Source organism: Pipra filicauda, unplaced genomic scaffold (assembly GCF_003945595.2).
Source record: "Pipra filicauda isolate LSUMZ 115617 unplaced genomic scaffold, ASM394559v2 scaffold208_size1342795_pilon, whole genome shotgun sequence".
Taxonomy (NCBI): domain Eukaryota; kingdom Metazoa; phylum Chordata; class Aves; order Passeriformes; family Pipridae; genus Pipra; species Pipra filicauda.
Genome location: NW_024104319.1, coordinates 331495 through 352200, shown reverse-complemented (window position 1 = coordinate 352200; position 20706 = coordinate 331495). Strand labels below are relative to the sequence as shown.

Here is a 20706-nt window from a genome sequence, read left to right as displayed (position 1 = left end):
CTGAAAGCAGTCTGCTTGACTACCAGTTTTTCTTTTTTGCACCACTTTGCAAAATACGGCCTCTCCAAGCACAACAGCAATGTAAGTAAAAGGACTGTAATGAAGAAAAAAGCATGGCATGTTATTTCCTGGTTCAGAAGCCTGGTATCAACCCTGTGATTTTCCTCAAACATGACCATGGGCCAGATGTTGATTTCTAGCAGGATACAAGGACTGAGAGAGGTCTGAACATTGCTTAGCACCTGGCACATGACAGATCCTTCTGGGCTCAGATGCCTGCAAACTGAAACCAGAGGAAAGAATACCAGATAACATTAGGGCTGCAGAAGTCAAGAGAGAAGAAAGCATTTCTAGAGGAACTGATGTCTTTGTTTATGTTCTTCCTGAAGACACCCAGAAGTGATGGATTGTAAGACAAGTTGGAATGTAGGGATACGTTATTAGGAGTTAGGATCTGAGTATCAAGGAAATAAACAAGGGTATGCATGACCAAAACTAAACAGTGGAAAAAAAGGAACTGGAGAGAACACTTCCCAGACACAAGCTAACCTGTCTCATACTAAAAGATTTCCACTTCTGACAATAGTGGGATGTTATAATGAGTTCAAAGTATCCTTTCAAGAGAGCACAACACAGAGCAGCAACTAAAATAAGTGCTCTCAATACAAGCAGTCTCTCAGAAGCCATCAGAAAGACTGAAAGTCTTGCTTAATGCTCCTGATAGTCCTAGGTACAGATCTTCTTTCAAGACCTACTTTGAGAAAGAAAAGCACAATTCAGATTTTATAACTCAAGTACTATCAGCAGCTTGCTTCAATAACCATTTAATTTTATTTCTCCTAGAATCAAATGACTAAGCTATGCTCTGAATTTCTAGACACAGATCCTCACTTGTCTAACTGCCAATGTGTCTACATTATTTTCATAACAGAAGCCACATCTTATGATGGGAAACTTGCTTAGTTTTTACAGGAAATTCTCTGTTTCTCTCCAATAATGTCAACCACACTAAAAAGCTTATGAGAATGAAGACTAAGTTGAAAATAACTGCGATGTTAAAATGTTTTTAATAAACAGTTCAGCTAGGGGAAAAAAAACCAGTGCAGTCAGATAGTTAGTTCTGTATGATAGGGTTATTACACTTCTGCGAAATTATAACACGTTTTTGGGTGATAAGAGCAATTCAGGTTTTCTGGCTTTTACTTGATATGAAAGAAAAGCAGTCTAATACTCATTATATGCTTTGAACATGGTTTACATCATACTTGCCTGTGCATATCAAGCACTAGGCAAAAAGCACCAAGCTTGTACTAGTACTGTACAGAAGGAAAGCACTGGGGCTACATGAACAAATCATACAGCAGAGTCCAGTAAAAATTACATTCAGCAGCTGAGATTAGCATTTACCAGCCTGCAAGCTTACATTTTGCAGTATTATTTGGGGTTAGGTAGGAAGGACTAGCACTTCAAAATGAGAGGTCTTCAGCTTCAGTCCCTTGAACTGTGAGGATTACTCAAAACTCCAGTTACAGAGTAAAAACCAATCAGTTCTCTTGATTCATGAACAATTTGAATCACATAAATGAAGGTTAAGGTCAAAGAAATACCCACACATTGAGGCCACAATGTCTGTGAAACTTTTCATTCACTTCACATTACTGGAGAGCTCCATTCAACAGAAAATAAAAGCTCTTCCTGAAAAAAACAAGTTTATTCCCTTTTTCTCTCGCCCCCAAGTTCCCAAGTATCTGTTCCTTCAGCACTGATGCTATCTCTATCATTATTTCCACATAAATATAAAAAAAATAAACAAATCAATGTCATCGCTATTTATGTAATTTTACAAAGCACTTGTTTATTGTGTTTACTGTGTATATCCTAGTAGCCCCCTAAAGACCATCAAAATAGATCATAATAGGTACAATGGATGAACAATGGAGGAAACAAATATCACCCAGAAGTTACTACACAGACTGAAAAGAAGTGGTTGCAATCTCTTTCCTTTCATTTCTTGATCCCAGGTTACAGCAGCACTACCAATGAGAGAAACAATTCCAGCCTTCCGACACATTGTAGGTATGTATCTGTAAGGACACCCTGTGACCCTGGACAGGTGATTTACCTCAGTTTACACCTGCTGCTACTGTTAAATTGCAGAAGTTCATTCATATATTTTAGGAGTAAGGGGGTCAGAAGCCAGGTGACAATGTGCAGCTCTGCTACTCCAGCTGAAGATTAGAAGTACATGAAGTTATGACCCTAGAAACACACTTTTAAGGACCTTCCTTACACTGTTTCTATATAGCTAATAAAGGGGTGGATGCCTGATTCAGAGCCTCATGACATGAATCAGAGAAAACACACACATACAAGCCAAAAGCTGTCCTTATCTGCCTTTAAGCAACCAAAGTCAGTCAAACACTTAACAAAAACTCCACAAACCAAACAAGCTCTTGCAGCATGTCTTGATTTCACCTTCCTCCTCTGTTTTGCCACAAAGGTCCCACACTACCACACTCAATACAAAGAAAGAGACTGCACAGTATTGCAACACTTCTAGCAATGGATGCAGACAGTGTTCTTTAGAATAAAGAGTCTGTGCATCATCACAGTGAAAGCTTCATAAAGAGACCACTTACCTAGGAGTTCCACACCCACTCATTCCACTGAAAAACTGATCCTTCAAACACAGTGTATAAAATCTTCTAAAAACAATAAAGATGTCTTTGATAAGCCACAGCATTTTGGAAAGGCTCAAAATGGGCCAATTTTCACCTACACCCACAAGATGGGTCACCCACAGCAACACCAACTGTTCCTTACAAATACTAAAGTTTATCCTTGGCATGCAAACCAAGTGCTACTCGGAAAGGAGAAACTTCCTTATAAGCACGAAACTATTTCCCCTTCCTCCTTACTAAAAAACCCCCGCACTCTTCCACAGACAACATGGTTTCAGTGTTGTTTATTACTCTCCAGTCCTGTCGACAACATTGCTGACCTCCGTCCTTACATGAAAATATGTTATCAAAGCTCCTTCTGTCCTTGTGATCGATGTGACTGCCTTCTGAAGTTTACTCTGAACATCACAGCCATTGACATTTGGCCACAAGATGGGCATTAGATAGACAAAATCCACTTAAAAGATTCTTGCTAAAACACACACAAGAATCTAGGTACTGCATTTACAAAGACAACAGACAAAGTGCAGCAATTTCAATCAAATGACAGAGCAGCAGGTCAGTCTTAAGAAGATTTTACTGAAAATCACAGATTAGTCTGAACACTACTCTTTATATTCCACTTATATAGCTGGATTATTTCTACATCTTTGTTAGTCTTGCAGTTGCTTTGTCTTTGATGTGTGAGGAGAAAAAACAAAAAACCACAAAAAGTCTCAAACAAACACCACCACCACAAAACCCCCACAACTTTCTGGAAGCCTTCAGGGTAAAGTTAAAAATCTGAAATCCCCCAAAAGCTAAACAAAAGACTCAGTGTACCAATCTCTCTCTACATCAAAAGGTTTTGGTTTAGCATTTCATTTTGAATTTGATTATTTTATTTTATTTACAATTCCAGACTTTTCCCCCCTGCCAAACTTTTAACTATATACAGTATCTTAAGATTTCTCACAAGTGAGTAATCTAGAGAACATAAGCAGGATTCATAGCCTTTATCTAGATCCTTCTGTATATACACATTTCTTTATTCAATATAATGGCTGCAATGCAGTTCATTTTCAATTTTAGATGCAAGCTGCTTTTGGGTTCAACTACATTGCCCTTTTTCAGCTGTAGATCTTTTCTAGGCAGCAAAGTGTTTATGTCATAAGCAATCACACACAAAACAATACAACATGCTGAATTTACTCTACTTCCCTACTTCAGCTTTTTCACCCACCCCTTCACACACCTCATCTTGCTCCAGGACACCTTATGGAAAGCCATTTCCTTCTTCAAGCAACTGTCTTGGAGTTGTGACAAAATCATGACAGCAAAAATAACACATACATACAGGCAATGTCTGTCTCCATTGGTCACCTATGCGAATAATTCCAGATTTTTTCCAGGCCATCTTGTATGGCAAGGTTTTGGTAGCTGGCTACCAGGGCTAATTTCTGTCAGAAGAAGTCAGAAGGTTCCCCTGTGTACAAAAGAGACAGTGCCAGCCAGCTCCAAAACTGAACTGCCACTGGCCAAGCCCAAGCCCATTGGTGACGGTGACTGCATCTCTGAGATAACATACTTAAACAGGGGGGAAAAGTGCTGCACAACAGCAGCCAAGCAGACCTCAGGGTCAGCGAAGAAGGAGGGAGAGGAGATGCTCCAGGCACTGGAGCAGAAATTCTCCTGCAGCCTGTGGTGGAGACTATGGTGAGGCAGCCTGTCCTACTGCAGCTCACGGCAGACCCCACACGTGAGCAGGTGGATGTGCCTGAAGGAGGCTATAACCACACTGGAAGCCCACACTGGAGCAGCTCATGAAGAACTGTGGCCCATGAGAAGGACTCATGCTGGAGAAGTTGGCGGAGTCTCCTGTGGGAGGGACCTCACGCTGGAGCTGGGGAAGAACATGAGGAGGGAGGAGCAGCAGAGACCAAGTGCTATAAACTGACCACAGCCCCCATTCCCCATTTTCCTGAGCCACTCAGACAGAAGAGGCAGAGAAGTCTGGAGTTGAAGTTGAACCTGGGAAGAAGGGAGGGGTCGGGGAAAGGTGTTTTAAGGTTTGTTTTTCATTCTTCACTATCCTTCTCGGCCTTTTGATTGGCAATTAATTAAATTAGTTTCCCCAAACCAAGTCTGTTTTGCCAATGACTGTACTTACTGACCCTTTTGTCATACTTTCTCTTCCCTGACCAGATGAGGAAGGTGAGTGATAAAGTGGCTTTGGTGGGCACCTGGTGTTCAGTCAAAGTTACCCCACTACAATATAACCTTCTTCCTCCACTGGATTTTGTTTTAGTTTCCAAAGTTTTTAATTTTTTATGTTTTGCACAAATGAACCGCATTCTGGAATTTTCTTCATGTCTCCTAATTCAGTAACAGGCTACAGAAAATTTTCAGCTCGTGATACCTTTTTTTTTTTAACTTAGTAAGGTATTTCATTGCCCGATGATCTTGCCTGGCTAGTTATCACCCATTCTCAATCTGTTCCATCAGGAATTCCCACAATCCCATCACACTCTTACCTTTCTCAAGTAAACAAGACCCAGCTCTCCCAAACACTCCTACTACCATAGCTCCTTGTGCTCCAACTGATACTCATGGTAACATCTGAAAGCAAAAGCAGCAACACAGATGCACGTCAGCCAATACCTGTGACATATCCACATACCTCAGCAGTTTTCAGCTGTTTATCTAGCAGCTTAGCAGCAAAAATACCCCTTTGACATGAAAACTTTGAGAAAGAGGACAAATTACTGCAGTTATATACAGGCTACATTTTAAGTGACTGACTTCTTCTGATGGGGACTGCTATTACCAGTATCTTTACACGACTGAACAAACTACCACTGTTGCTTTTAATGAAGGCATACCTCTCTCCAGTCCAGAACACAGGGCTCTCAGATTTATGCATTGAGTATATACACAGATTTTAAAAAAGTCTAGTTTTTTTTTAGGCATATTTCAGTTGAAGCCAAGATCTCATGAAGTAGTGTACAGAACTAGGAGAGAAGTGTCAGAGTAGCCAGGTCAGCCAGTCCCAAAGGCAAGCCATTAGCTATACAACAGCACAAAAAGAACCCTCTAAGTTTACAATGCATTCAACACACATAATTTTAGGAATTCACAGAGCCAGTTTCAGCAAACCACTTTTATACTTTAAAGAATGGACTGAGGCAATCAGAAGTGAAGGAATGTAGCCACTGCCGAACAGCAGATCTTTTTAAGAGATACAGAGGTGACTGTTCTATATATGAAGTATCTAAGTTTGTGTGTCTGCCTGTGAGCATTCCCACATGCAGGTGTTGCTTGTCTCTAGCAGCAAACAAACTGAAAACATACATGCCAAAAAAAAGAAAAAAAAAAAAAAAGAGAAGAGTTAGAACTTCAGACACAGGATTTACCACCAGTCAACTTGTTTTGAACTCTCAAACCTTCTTTACGATCATCAGTATGTTAATAACAGTAATAGCAAGTGGAAAAAAGGGGAAATTTCAACAGAGACGTAAATGCATATGGAAAGGAGAGTTTGAACAAAAATAACCTTGTGACTGGTGAGCTACCCATCTTTGTTTCAACACACTACCCTTTTCAACAGCCACTCTGTCATCTTCAAAGCAAAACAAAGCCTTCTAGTAGCCTCTCTATAGTAATGAAGTTCAACTGGACTTCCAGAATTCTAGAGAACGTCTCTTGCCTTCACAGATTTCACAGTACAAGAGCACATTTGCCTCTCTAAACACAGCCATAAACACTGAAATCAACAATCAGACCACATATTAATTCTGTTTTCATGATACTTGATTTGCAAAGTTGAAGCATGACTGCTTGTGGTTGATGATGAGAATTATGTCTACACTTCAGAAGACAGTAGAGCAAATCTACTCCTCAAAATCTGCCTCCATCTGCTCTGTTTCACAATGCTTTCCAGAAAGTAACATCTGCAGTGCTTGGGTGAGTAAATTTAGAATTCAAGCTCTCACTACTCAGGTTTTTCCAACACAAAATATGCTGTAGTCAGAGCAAAAATCCACGAGTTCAGACTTAACCAGAGATCAAACTGCCACATTTCTTTTTTGTGTATACACCAACCAAAATCCACTTCTCCTTCTTTTATAAGTAATAAATTCATAACAATAGCAGTTTGCTTCACGTGAAAAACCTTTCTTGTTATCACCAAAAAAACCAAGTTCTACGCCCAGTTTTGCAGTGTTCATACACAATCCTCACAGGGGGTCCAAGCAGTTGGAGCAAGACTGCATTTTATTTACCAGTGCTGAGAATCACTTTCACATCCCAGAAATATGTCTCCCAAAGGTCTTTCTTCAACCTCAGCCCGCTGTGTTCTCCACTGAGACCTTTGGACAGCCCTGGAGAACAGGTAACTACACGTCCCGGTGTTCCCCTCTCCTGAGGCTATGTGATAGCTCTCCCATTTTGATGTCACAGCTCCAATGAGGACATAAAAAGCTTCAGTAGTCACAAGAATGCTGAGCATAACAATCTGCAAGGCGTGCAATTCAGCCCACTAAAGGATTTTTACTGCACTTTGAAATTTATTCCTTCACCAATAGTCCTGAAAAGGACAACCTTAACTGGCCTGGGAGGTAGCAAAAGCAAGGAAAAAGCTTGGAAAGCCGTGAGATCAATCCAGGAGGTTCCAGCATGACTCCTTAAATGAGCTGAGAGGAGTACCAAAATTTTAAACACAAGTAGCAGCAAACCCAAGGCAGCAAGAGTTAGGCAAAGCAAGATGAAAGCATAAAACACAAATGTTTTATATGAAATCATCTCTTAATTTCATCACAGTGACCGACTGCATGGAGAAGGGGCTGACACACAAACTCCACAAAGGCACCACATGGGCCCCCATGTGACTAGAAATTTCTTTTCAATACCACACATAACGGGTAGGAACTTCAACTTTCAAGCATCTCTGAGCTGGTGGTCTACATAAGAGAACAGGAAAGTGCATCTGTAAGCCACAATTCTCCAGGTGCACCATGTCTATAACCCAAGAACAGTGGGGTTATGAGACCAAAATGTTCATATCAGTGACTTACCCTGTTTCTCAAAATAGGACAAACTCTCCCAGAATGAACGATTCAAAGTCACTTTCATGTCTGAGAAGACCATTCTTGCCCCTTTAGCTATACTGATTAAATTAACATAGCATAGCTTTGTAGCATAGACAACCCTAAACAGTAACTCTAAAGACACTGCATAATAAATATCAAAGCATGTCAGTACACAGATATTCAGCAAGTCATACCAACCGTACTGAACAGTATTAAAAGTATTTTCAGCTATTGCTGTCTACAGAGATCATAAAATCCTTAGCAGTTATCCTAGAACTTCGTCTTAGAGCTGTAATAAATCTTAGACAACATTTCTTCTCCAAATCTGTGTAAACTCAAGATCTTTAGAAGATCGAACTTAAAAATAGTCCAGTCTTTTTGGTATCTCTTTGCTGGCCAATTCAACTTATTCTGAAAATCCATAGAAACATAACAGGCCTCCAAAACTAGACATGGTGCCTTGAAAACAAAGCTCTCTTACAGCCTTATACAGTGGTAGAGTGATTTCCTATGTCTTGCCTTCCAATGCAAACAATCTGACTGCTTCGTTACTCCTCTCTTTGTCACTATTAAACTTGAGAGGAAAAAACACCCCAAAAAGCTAAAACAGCAGCAAAGGGAGAAACACAAAGGTAAGGAAGAAATGTTTCTCTCTCTGGGACATCGGTGGCAAACAGAAAATGAGGCATCCAAAAAACAGGAAACAAAAACGTGACCCAACACAGAAATGTTAGAAACGTTACAGAATAATAAATGAAACAAATGGCACAACTCCTTGCTTTAAAATGCTTTATGACTCCATCCTAACTGAAGACTCAGTAACTCCAGAAAACTCTGGTATCCTCATTTGGCTTCACTACCCACCTTACCCACAGCCACCATGCAGCTGGTTAACGAGATACAGACAACACCTCAGTTAATTCACATTAAACAAGTCCAAAACAATATGGCCAACTCCCTCACTTTGGAAATTCCCTTATATGACTCAGATGGTTTATGACTGATCCTCAAAAGAAATCAGTCATTACATGAACAGGAGAAATAATGAAAATCGGTGTTCATGGATTTTCGTTCTGTATTTTTATGTTCTCTCCCTGCAATAACCCAGTTCGCCTCCAAATCCTTTCACTTACCATTGCCTGCAATTCCTTTGGTTTCCCTAGTCCTTGATATCCTCCACTCTTTCCTGTGCCCCTGTAAGAGAGACCATACACTGCAGCTATTTGGAAGAAAAACACTGTCCAGCTGCCCAGCAACTACCTATGTCCACGGGTCAATAAGGTAAACAAAACAGCATCAGCTCTCTTCAGAGCGTTTGCTTCAGGGAGCAGAATAATTTATCTGCTACTTAACTACTGATTTCTTAAAAGTCTTTTTAAGAAACTAAAAAGCCTCCCTCAAGAAGCTATTTAGAGAGAAACAGGACTCAGAGAACAAGTATGACAGCTTTACATAAAATGCTAATTTCACTTTTACACGGGAAGGCAACCTGAAGAGGTTATATACCAGTTTTTCACTCTTTGCTTACTTCCTGTTATGCTCATATTTTATGTTATTGACTGAATTCTTGTTTGTAACATTCTCCCTTAAAAATACTACAGAAAATTTATGTTCTAGTAGAGTCATCACATCAAAAACACTAGTTCACTACCAACTAACAAAAAAAGATAAAAACATATCAGTGAATATATTTTTATATTTTTTGTTTTATTTGTTCATATTTTACATACCCTACAAGCTTGAAAAACACACCTCCCATTACTGAACAACACATCTCTCAATTCCTTTATCTGGCACTTTCCGAGAAAGTGTACCAAGTATGACAGGAAAGAGACAAGATTCAACATCCCCTACACCTCTAGGACTGAAAAATAACAAAAACTGAAGTGCATACAGACTGTTCGTACATAAACCAGTAAGTAAATAAGTTAGGAAGAAGGGCTGAGAGGCAGAAATGTAGCTCTGCTTTAAATACAAATTGCTACTGATGCTTTACCCAGAAGCATTTGTACACAAAACACCCATCACAAAAGGTGTGTGTGGAGGAAGCACGTTAAGATGACCATGGTGAAAAAATCAAACTGCTGCTCCTTCTCTATTTACAGTGCCTGAAGCAAGCACCCCCGAGCCAAGGGTAACATGCCCACTACACAGTGGGCATACAAACTTTCACAGGCTGAGAGAAGATTGCTGAACATCACCTAATCCAATTCCCCAAGACCAGGCCACTTTAGAACAGGCTACCCAGCACCTTGTCTGGCTAAGATCTGAATATCCCCAAAGTTGTAAATTCCATCATGTCTCCAGTTCTCTGCTCTAGGGGGAAAAAACATTCGTCCTTACAATATCTGCTAGAAATTTACGTATTCCAGTCGGAGTCCTATTCCCAGCCTCTTGCCCTACCAGCATACAAAAGCCTGGTTCTACCTTTTCTTCATCCTCCCATAAGAGGAGGGTATAGGGCATTGTGATTTCCCCTGGGCTGTCTCTTCACCAGGCTGTGCAACTCTAGTTTCCTCCGCCTCTCCTCAGAGGTCACATGCCCTAGACCCTACATCGGCTTGGTGCCCTCAGTGAGTATCTGCCTTTTCCACAGAGCTGCTATCCACCCATTCAAACCCTTGTGGCACACAGCTGTGCTGTCCCAGTGCAGGACACCTTTGTTGAATACCAGGTCCCCAGTTCTCCAGGCTGCCAAGGTCCCTCTGACTAGCACACCCAAGCCCCAATTTACTGACTGGTCCTCTCCATAGAGCGTAATCCATGAACTAGCTGGAGGACCCCTATTCCACCAGAGAGATACGTTGCTCAATAACAGTGGGTTTTTTCCAAGTTTGTAAGGTGACAATCCTTGTCGCTGTTGTACCATTTTTACAGCGTTTACCACTTTTATAGCCCTACCCTAATCCTTCCGGTTCAGAATGCCATTACCAAATAAAAAGCTGCCAAAATGCAACAAATCCTTTAAGTTATTTTTTCTCAGTGTTCAAACTCTTCATTATTAATATTTTTTTGTATCTCATTGCATATCCCTATGGGCACAAGACACTGACAGTGTTTTAAAAAAACAATTAAGTTTCAATGAAGAAAAGAATATTTTTCTGACTGTCTCACTTACTTTTTTCAACTCCACAGGCATTTATGAAGAACAACAAATACAGCTTGACTCCCACTTTCTTGAAATATGTCCCTGCACCATGTACCACTGTTTGCTACTTTACTTCTTTACAAGCATAATCACAGATTTCTTAAGTTTGAAGACACTTATCACACCAGTGCCTAAAAGCCTTCATTCCCAAGCTTCCAAAAATCATTACAAATTTCTGAAACCACTCAGAAGACTAACCTGTACCCAATCTCCAAAATAATCTTCAAAATCAATTTACAGATCATATAATAAATACTTCTTGTAAACTTCCTCAAAAACACACACAAACCACAAGGATCACAGACTCACAGGGTTCCTGTGCCTTCCAAAAGCCATTGCTTACTCCTGCTTGGCTTTGTGCCATATCAAATTACAAACAGGAAAAAAGTGATGCTGTGGAAAAGATCTATACAGTAAGCTGCACACACTTAAAAAATGTAGATAAACACATTTTTAAGGGAATTTTAAAAAATCACTTTAAAATGTCAACCTGTAGGCAGGGAGGAAAAAACACACCACAATTCAGATCCTGCAAACATTTGCACAGGCTCTTCCTGAGAATAGATGTATCCATGTGCCTAAAATTGAAACTTCACTGAGCAGGAATCCGAGCAGATAGTTAACATAAATCTATAATATTTTCACTATGGAACTTGAATGTACATCAGGTGCAAAGCAGCAAAAGATAAAGAGGGGAAAATTTCCAGCTGTGCTGAAAAAGCAGGCAGCAAATGTTTTCAAACTGTATGTTGCAGTTCTGTGGTGCAGAGTCAATCATACAGCATAGGAGCTGTTCATGTATTCCCTGGCAGACCCAACTGTTCCATATACACAGCTAACGTTACCAGCCATCCTTTGTGGTTTAATAACCATTTCGCAGGCTCTCATACTAGAACCTATGCAAACAAATACAGTGTATGGCTTGTAGCAATATTTAAATTATTCGAGGGTAGTATTCCTAACAGGGAATTTTCCAGGCGTGCGGATTATGAAATACTTTAATAAGATTCACAGAATTCATACTTTACTCCTCCACAGACTGGCAGAAAATATGTAACATAACAACCTTCCTCATGCCCTCCTTCCAAAAAAATATGCACAAATCACATTTTTTTGGAAGCACAGATCAGTAGTATCATAGTAAAAAGTACAATTCCACTACTCATAAAGAATATCAAAACCAATCATAAACACCCTTTAACAGTTTAAGTTATGATCCTAACTGATACTGGCTAGACATCTTTGTGCTACAGTTGTGTACACTACAAAAAAAGAACAGAAAAATACCTGAAAGACTTAAGTAAGTTTTTCAGGGTTTTGTTTTGTTGGAGTTTTTTTGGCTGCTGGTTTTTGGGGGTTTTTTTGTTTGTTTGTTTGTGTTTTGGTTTTGGTTTGGGGTTTTTTTGTAATTGAAATGATGGAGTACATTTCCTTTTTGGGATTATCCTGGAAACTGGCAAGCTAGGCCAAATGCTTAAGAGATGTGAGCTCTGAAATACTACAATGTTTCATTGAAGGCTGGTTATTATGACAGGCCGCGTTCAAGGAAACCACACCAGCTGTCAAACAACGAAAGAAGCAACATAGATTATTTGTGTGGATGCAGAACCCTGGTCATTACAAAAGAAATTAGAGAAACATCTTGACACACTTTCCCACCAACAGACTGATAACAGATGTTACTTTTTCACACATCATGCCTGCAAAGGGCTTGCACCAGAGGCAGGATGCAGAGGCTCAACCTAAACACGATGCCAGGGATAATGGGAACAGCTGCTGAGCTGCCAGACTTAGGATGCAGACTCTTTACTGAGAAAGATCCAGAGAAGAGTGTTTTAAGAATGAACATTTGGAGCACGTGTGTGCATTTGAGAAGCTCAGAACACTATACTGTGCTTGCTTAAAGCAGTTCCGAAAATACCTACGACTTTATTTCAAAAACCACTTCCTGCATCTTTCCTTAAATGAAGTATGCATTCTTTGCCCCACATTACACATCAAGTCACTTCCTGAAGGAAGCTTTATTTTAAGTCATCAAAGCACAAGAACAACAGTATTTTTCCCATCAAGAACGAAGAATCTTTTCCTTTTTCAGGGAATCCTAACGACCAAACATTTGCTGTACTTCACATATACAAACAAGAAAAAAAATAGCTTAGAAACAGCATAGAAGAATTAAACAGAATGTGTTAAAAAAAAACAACAAAAACTAACAAGAAACCACAACATAACAACACAAAACCCAGTAAAACAAAGGTGGGAGAAAGCAACACCATCATTTAGGATATTCCTGTAAATGGAGCTTCTTGTGTGTCGTGGTTTAACCCCGACTAAGTACCAGCAGCCCTTATTCACTCTCCCCCTTCCCCAGTGTGGTTCGGAGGAGAAGTGGGAAAAGGTAAAACTCGTGGATTGAGATAAGAACAGTAACTGAAATAAAGTAAAATACTACAACAGCAATAATGACATAATATTATAATTAAAAGGGAGACAAGGGAGATAAGAGGAGTTGGGGGAGGGGGAATAAAACCCAAGAGAAACAAGTGATACACAGTACCATTGCTTACCACCCACAGACTGATGCCCAGCCCAGCATGCCTGCAAGGAAGAAAATTAACTCTATCCCAGCCAAAACCAGGACACTGCAAACTTCATAAACTGCTCCTTCATTTTGGTGTTCTACCTTCTTGTTGTCCCAGCCACGTGTTGCATCACATTAACATTGACAACTCCCGGGTTTAGATGATACATCTCCATCTGAACTTCTAATATGAAGCAGATGCCACACAAGACCATTTAAAATAGCTGAGGTGCAAGACCTAAGAAAAAAAAGTTGCAATGCTATTGGTTGAAAAACTTTGAAAGCCTATCTTTCTCAGGGGAAAAAAAAAAAACAAAAACCAAACCATGAATCAAAAAGATTCTGTGTGCACATGGATTTCATTTTGCTAAGATAATTTGAGGGTGAAAAAAAGCAGCAAAACTAAATATAAAAAGGCAGGGAAAAGAAAAAACCCCACTATTTTAATAGAATTCTTCTAGAAGTAGAATAGCTTTTCCAAGAATTTACAACATTCTCAATCATGCTTATTAACATTTTTTAATGAAGTTTCTCATTTTAACCTTTCTGTGACAAGGTAAACATGCTTCTCAAACTACGTTGAGAAGAGTGTTGACTTTTCCATATCTAAACCCATCTGAAAGCACTGGTGAAGCAGCAAGAGTCTGAAGCACAGGGAGCACAAAATCCACTCTGCTGCCTAACTTTTTTTTTTTCTATAGTAATTTCATCTTGGAAAGATGTAGAGCAAGGCTCAAATAGCACATGTAATGCACCTTCAATGCCAACTTCAGACGGACATGAAAAAGCAGATGGTGTAGCACTGTCATCAAATACAGAAGAATCATTCAGACTTAAGAGGTAACTGATAGGACATGAACAAAGCTATTACACACACATGCATATATAAATATACCTGTAATTTTTCGTGGCATTCCTTTTCTTTGAACTGAGACTGTACTGCACAATGAGTGATCGATTATCCATAATTAGTTACCATATGTGAGAGGAGACCATCATTTTCAAAACCAGACAAACTCTAACCAAAAACTGTACAAAACATCACACCTAAATTGCTTTTCATCTGGCAAATCCCTGCCATCTTCACCAATGCCTGTGGAGTGAGACCAGTAGGAAAATCAACACACACATTGCCCTTGCTCTAGGCAACTAATAACTTTTAGCCAAGGGAGTAGCTAACAAAAGACATGTGAGTTTACAAACCAAATCAATTGCCAGTATATTGCAGTTCCGTATTATGTTTTTTTTCTGTGGAGCCCCCAAAATTCACAGTCCTCCTGACAGCTGAAGGATCAGTTTCAATAGGTCATCCAGTTTGAATCAAAAGATATTGACAATAATCAGTATCTTGATGGCTTAGACCAAAAGGATAATTTAGATTATTTCATAAGCAGATGTTGCAAAGCAGAGCATGCATTTCAAAATTAAAGGCTTATCTCTGGTCTTTTTTCTATTACTAAACTGAAATTTGTACTTCAGAGACAATTTGGAATTTTTCATTCCCATGATTCTGAATATTTTACGTCTAGATTAAACAAGGATAAAGTTGTTCATACTGCATGAACTGCAATTAAAAAATTTCCATATCAATTTTATATTATTAACTTTCCTTAAAATAGATTTATCTCAGTTTTACACTATCTTTAAATACTTATTTTCGGGGCAGGGTGGGGGAGAATATCAACATTTGCTAATATTCATTTGAGTTGGCTAGTGCTTGTAGCTAAAAGGCATACTTCTAAAGAACAATTTCAGCCTATAAAATTATAATTTCTAGTTCATATAAGCACTACATATTAATTTATCAAAGAAAGTCAAAGTGAAGTAAAAAATAAAAGTGATAGAGTAGTCACAGAAAATAGCTTAAAATAAATGCACATTATCTGAAAATAATTGTTAAAGGAGTATATTTGCATTTATTTCCCAAATTAATACTATAAAGATGCAACTCATATCTCTTATAATCAACGTCCTGAATAAACATTTTTTGTACGTCTGCTAACATTAATTCCATAATTACTAGACTCTAAGTACATCTACGTTATGTAAAAAATAAAGCCTTCTATCTTCCTTTATAATTCAAAATTAGCAAAACTAATATACCAACATTATAATGAGTAATTCTGACATGCTAAAGGTAATTCTCATCTGGTATCCAAGACAGATTAGTTCTACCCATCAAACATGCAGAGTAACAGATTTACAATATTATGGTAATTCTAACCAAGAAGTACCATCAAGCTATTTCTTTACATCGCATTTGGACCAACCTAAAATAGAGGTGCTGCAATGCTAGTTTCCAGTTTTGGTGGGTTTTTTGTTTGCTTTTTTGTTTGCTTTGTTTATTTTTTTCTTTAATCTATCAAAATCAAACTCTTGAAAAGCATCCACATATTGAATGCGCTTCACTAGTTTTTACCACGAAGTTATCTTTCCATCTCAATTTATGTTATACGGTCATAAAGCTCTGAAGGCATCACCGTGTCATAAATAAAAAAACTAGCATCTATCTCCAGGCATGCCAGAATTAAATATAACTCCCACTGTAAAGCCACAGTAACTACTTTCCAGTTTGAGAACGAAACCACAAATACCACACAAAGATGGTATAACTATGCACAACTGCTAAAGGCACAAAAGTTTACATGCATTGAAATGAACATACAACTCTATTACAAGTGTTTAGCATATACAGCATTAGGCAGAACCGCTATGAATTCAGCTTTCTACTGCACTTAACTGACACACCAGTACTATCTGTACGAGGAAGTCCAACTCCCCACATTTCACAATCATGCATATGTTTAAAAACTGACACTGATCCCTTCAGCAGAAACTTCAGCTTCTCCAACCTGAAAGACTTAGCAGATGCCTAGCTATCTGCCAAAATAAGTACCTTCCCTTATCCCTCTTAATATTCTCTGGTAGGACTTAGAGACTCGTGTGCACCTTAAACAACTACTAAACTAACTAAAGACTTAGAAACATAAGGAGGGCAAGCAATATTAATTAAATTTAGCAAAGTTCATCAGATGACATCCAAAAAGCTGATATGCATAACAGAGATGTTCAAGAGAAAAACTGCTTTCACCAGTTATGGACATCGCACCATATCTTAAGTACAGCACAAATTTCAAAAGCCATCTTTCCTTTCCAGATGTTGGAAAATCTGAAAATGTTAATACAGACCTTAAAAAAAAAAAAAAAAGAAAATATTCAGATACCCCAGTGGAGGCAAAATACTTTATGGAAGGTGAAGTGCCTCTTAAGATGAGGATCAATTTTCTGAATGAAACAAAGAATCAGCTCCTCATTGCAGCATTTCTGGTCCAATATCCTTTCACTAATTTGACAGCAATGAATAGAGACTTTCCATTCTGTTGACACACACTGGGTGAAAAACACAAAAGAAACAAGAGCAAAAAAGACCCACCCATCACTGAACGTTGTTCTGCTGGGGGAAAAGACAGAGTAAACATTCTTTTAGCTTGCGCTTAAACTACAGTAATTTCACTACCCCCTAATGTCTGAAGACCAGATCACAATACAGTTTTTTATCAAAAGTTAATATATTAGGACCACTAATAGGTGACTGCTCCATCAAAAGTACAACTAAGAGGATGCTCAGCAAAACCATCCAAGTTCAACCCTGATGCCTGAGTTTGGTACATCATTTTTCCCTCTGATGACAAATATCTGAATGAAAAAGGCAGACCTTCACAAAGAGTAACAGTCTTTCCCTCTGGAGGAAAAAAAAAACCAACACAACCCCCCCAACATTTCTCATCCCACATCTAGAAATCCCCTGTATTTGTCTGTAAATTATGACACTATATCAAAATTCGAATTTGAATCACAGATCATACTATCTGAAAACGTGTTATGTATTTTTGAGACAACGACTAACAACAAGCTACTACTAACTAACAAGCAACTACTAACAACAATCCGCTGCTGTGACTTAAGTATACTGTAAAACTTAACCATGCAACCTGGGTATCTGCAAGAGTTCTGAGCAAACTGGTTCGGGCTATTCCAAACACCGTTAAGCACGGGACTTTTAAACACAGGATCTGGGCTAGTGAATAACAAAACTCCAGGGCAAACCCAAAAAAGCCCCTTCCCTTTCGGAAGAATAAAAGCTCAGCATTCCCTAATCCAAGAGTAAGGTCTTTCTACACTAGGCTTGTGATGGATTCACTATATGATAAGGGTTACAGTACTTTCCTCCACCATGATTTTCCAAATCATGGAATATACAAAAGCTTTTATCTCCCAGCAGTAGTATACTAGGTCAATTTGTCTATCGGATTGTTAAGAGCTTAAGAAGATTAGGAGTGGTTTTGAGATTAGGCTTTAAGATAAGGTTATCATCTACATCAGGAATGTCCCATGCAATTTTAAAACAAAAAGTTGAAATCGAGCTTCATCAGGTAAAACATCCATTTCCAGATAACCTACACTGGAAGAGTATTTTTCTCCTATATATGTTATTAGGAAGGCCCGGGAGAGACTAATCTGCCCCCTGTGTTGTGTGCTCTCAGGACACAGCAAAAGCAATTTCTGAGCTATATAATACAACTCAAAGGTCAAAATTCAAGTTCTCCCTCAACTTTCTGCATTGTAATCCTTTAATATGTTGTCAATCACGAATTTCAAGAGGAGCTTGTCTATAAAACCTACTTCATTTCAGAGCAAGATTTCTATCAGTGTAAACAGTCACACTGCAGACTCCTGTAAATCGCCCAAGTGCCCAAGACATAAGCACCACTAAAAATACATGCTAAGAAAAGACTAATTAGACAGCTCATTTCTTTAGCCTCCAGGCCCAAACAACGATGTCTTGTTTTCTGACCTTCTCCCATACCACTTCCTAATTGCTAACTTCATATAGGCATAAACAGCTTCATGCTGGCTGCCATTCACAAAGAACAGCTTAGGAAAACATCTAAGGCCCTGGTCCCGAAACCACACAGACACGCGTTTAAATATAAGCATGTGGGAAACTCCAGCGCAGCCTTGGAAGCAGCTCTTGTGTTTGACTGTAAACAAGCACATCAACCCATATGCTGGGACCACAGTCCTGGAAACGTCGAAGCTCCAGGACGAATGAACCACATGTCCACAACCAGCTCCTCAGAGAGACCCTGCTGCGGGGTTGTTTCGAAGAGGAAATCCAAGAACACATCTATGGGGCTGCGGATGAGGGCCCGGAAGATACTCAACAGGGGTGTCTCACAAGGCATCAGCCTGACTTGCAAACAGCATTTTGGAGCTCCGCGCAGGAACCCGAGGTAACCTGTCACTGTGCCCCGGGAATTCCCGCAGTTACCGACGGCCCGCTGCGAGGGGCGGAGCCTGGCTCCGGGCACGGACACGGGCACGGGCACATCGCCCCATCACACGCACACACACACACACACACACACGCACGAATCCTTCCAGGAGCGGGGCGCAGCGGGCAGGCTGCTGCAGGCCGGCGGCCGCTGCGCAGAGGAGGGGGGGCGGCAGCACCGGTGAGGCCCCGGCGCTGCCCAGGGCACATTAAAGTGCGATGAGACAGAGGAGGCGCGCACACGGCCGGCGAGAGGGCGAGAGAGCGCGATGCTCTGCGTAGCGCAACCCCTGCGGCTGCACGGGCGGGCAGGGGCGCAGGGTTGGGGCGCGCTGGCAGCCGGAGGCGACCGCCCGAGCGCCAGCACTGCGGGCCGCCCGCGCTCCGCACCGCCGCATCCCGACCGGCCGTCGGGGAAAGAGCCACCGCCGCGCCGGCCACCGGCGCAAAGGCGGCCCCGGGTGCCCCGCGGCCGGCAGGGCGACACACGGCCTGCCGGCAGCGCCGCCGCGACCCGCCCCGCCGCGCTGAGAACGGCGCGACTTTCTCCGCCGTCCCGTCCCGCCCGTGCCTCCCACCCGGGAACGGACCCCGGGCGCTGCGAAGGGCAACTCCGCGGCCCTGCGCGCCGGCCTCGCTGCCAGCCGGGGCAGCCGGACGCCCAGCCCCGCTCCCGGTCCCCCGGGGCCCCTCTCCCCCTCACCTGGTGGCGGAGCTCTGCCGCCCGGGGCGCCGCGGGGCGCGCCGTGCCCGGCGGGGCTGCCCCGGCCCTGGCTCCGCGCTCCTGCCTCCGGCAAGCTCGGCCCGTGGAGGGGCGGCGGCGGGCAGAGGGCGGCGGGCGGCGGCAGGCGACCGGAACCGCCGCTCATGGCGAGTCCCGGGAAGCCGAAGCGGGAGCGGGTCCGCGGGAGTGCCGGGAGAAGGCAGGCAGCCGAGGGGGAGGTGGAGGCGGCGACGGCGGCCCCGACAGCGGGGGAGGAGGCAGTGGAGGAGGCGGGGGGCGGCGGAGAGGAGGAGGAGAAGGCAGGCAGGAAGGGGGCGGCGGAAGAAGCCACCCATCTGCCGCGCCGGCCCGCCTCGCCGGCCTGCCGGAGGTGCCGCTCGCCGCCGCTCTCCTGGCCGGGCGGAGCGGCACCGCGGTCCCGCCGGCGGGCAGGGGCGAGGAGCCCGGCGTCGGGCTGCGCCCCGGGGGATGCCGAGCGGGCGGCCACCGGCATAGCCGCCCGCTCCGGCCGGCCGGCGGCGACCGCCGCCCCGGGAGCAGCCCCAGCGCGGGGGCGGCGGAGCGGTCAGAGCCAGCGGGGGCGCCTGGGTGGCACGGGCGGCGTGGGGAGCCTCCAGCCGGGGCGCAGCCCACCGCCGGGCACGGAGGGCCGGTGCCGAGCCGTGCCAGCTGCTCTGCCGCCGAGGAGGAGGAAGAAGCCTCCCCGCCTGCTTCCTCCCTCCCTGCCTCCTTCCCTCCCTGCCTCCAGCCCCAGCGGTCCGGCGGGCGGGCGCGCTCGGCGCCTCCCCAAGGCCTCTCTCCGCTGGCAGCAGCTGCCGCAGGGCGTGACGGCCCGCGGGGCGCGCACAGGCGCGGCCGCCCCGCACTGCGGCGGAGCCCCCGCGGGACAGCGGCACCGGGGTCCGCGCCGGGACCCCCGGCGGGTCTCAGCCCGCCCCGGCCGGACCCTGCGCGCAGAGCCCGCATTCATCCTCGCCCAGTCCCGCCGCCGTGGGCCCTTCGCCTTCGCTGTGCGGCTCCGCACACCGAGGCGGCACAGCGCGCCGGGGAGGGGGGCGACGGGCAAGGGGCAAAGGTCGCGATCGATCGGGCGAGCCGGCCCCCACGGGCACGTGTAGGGAGCAGGGACCGCCCCATCCAGCCGTCAGCTTGGGAGGCGTCAGCGGGAGGC

The 20706-nt window shown here is 42.9% G+C and overlaps 1 protein-coding gene across 4 annotated transcripts in view; it reads right to left on the bottom strand.

The window, feature by feature from the left end:
* RNF38 (ring finger protein 38) overlaps positions 1–20516 on the bottom strand; it is a 114345-nt gene extending 93829 nt beyond the window's left edge. Inside the window, exons 1-2 of one of the 4 annotated variants that reach the window (XM_039380925.1) lie at positions 19515–19586; positions 5195–5279 (exon numbers count right to left, since the gene is read on the bottom strand). In XM_039380925.1, the coding sequence (XP_039236859.1) occupies positions 5195–5243 (49 nt within the window). In that variant the 5' untranslated portion in view covers positions 5244–5279; positions 19515–19586. Of the gene's footprint in view, positions 1–5194; positions 5280–6940; positions 7016–8880; positions 8920–19514 lie in introns of those variants that run through there. The other 3 variants (XM_039380926.1, XM_027745149.2, XM_027745148.2) reach the window with 3 other exon arrangements.
* Positions 20517–20706: the final 190 nt, after the last annotated feature.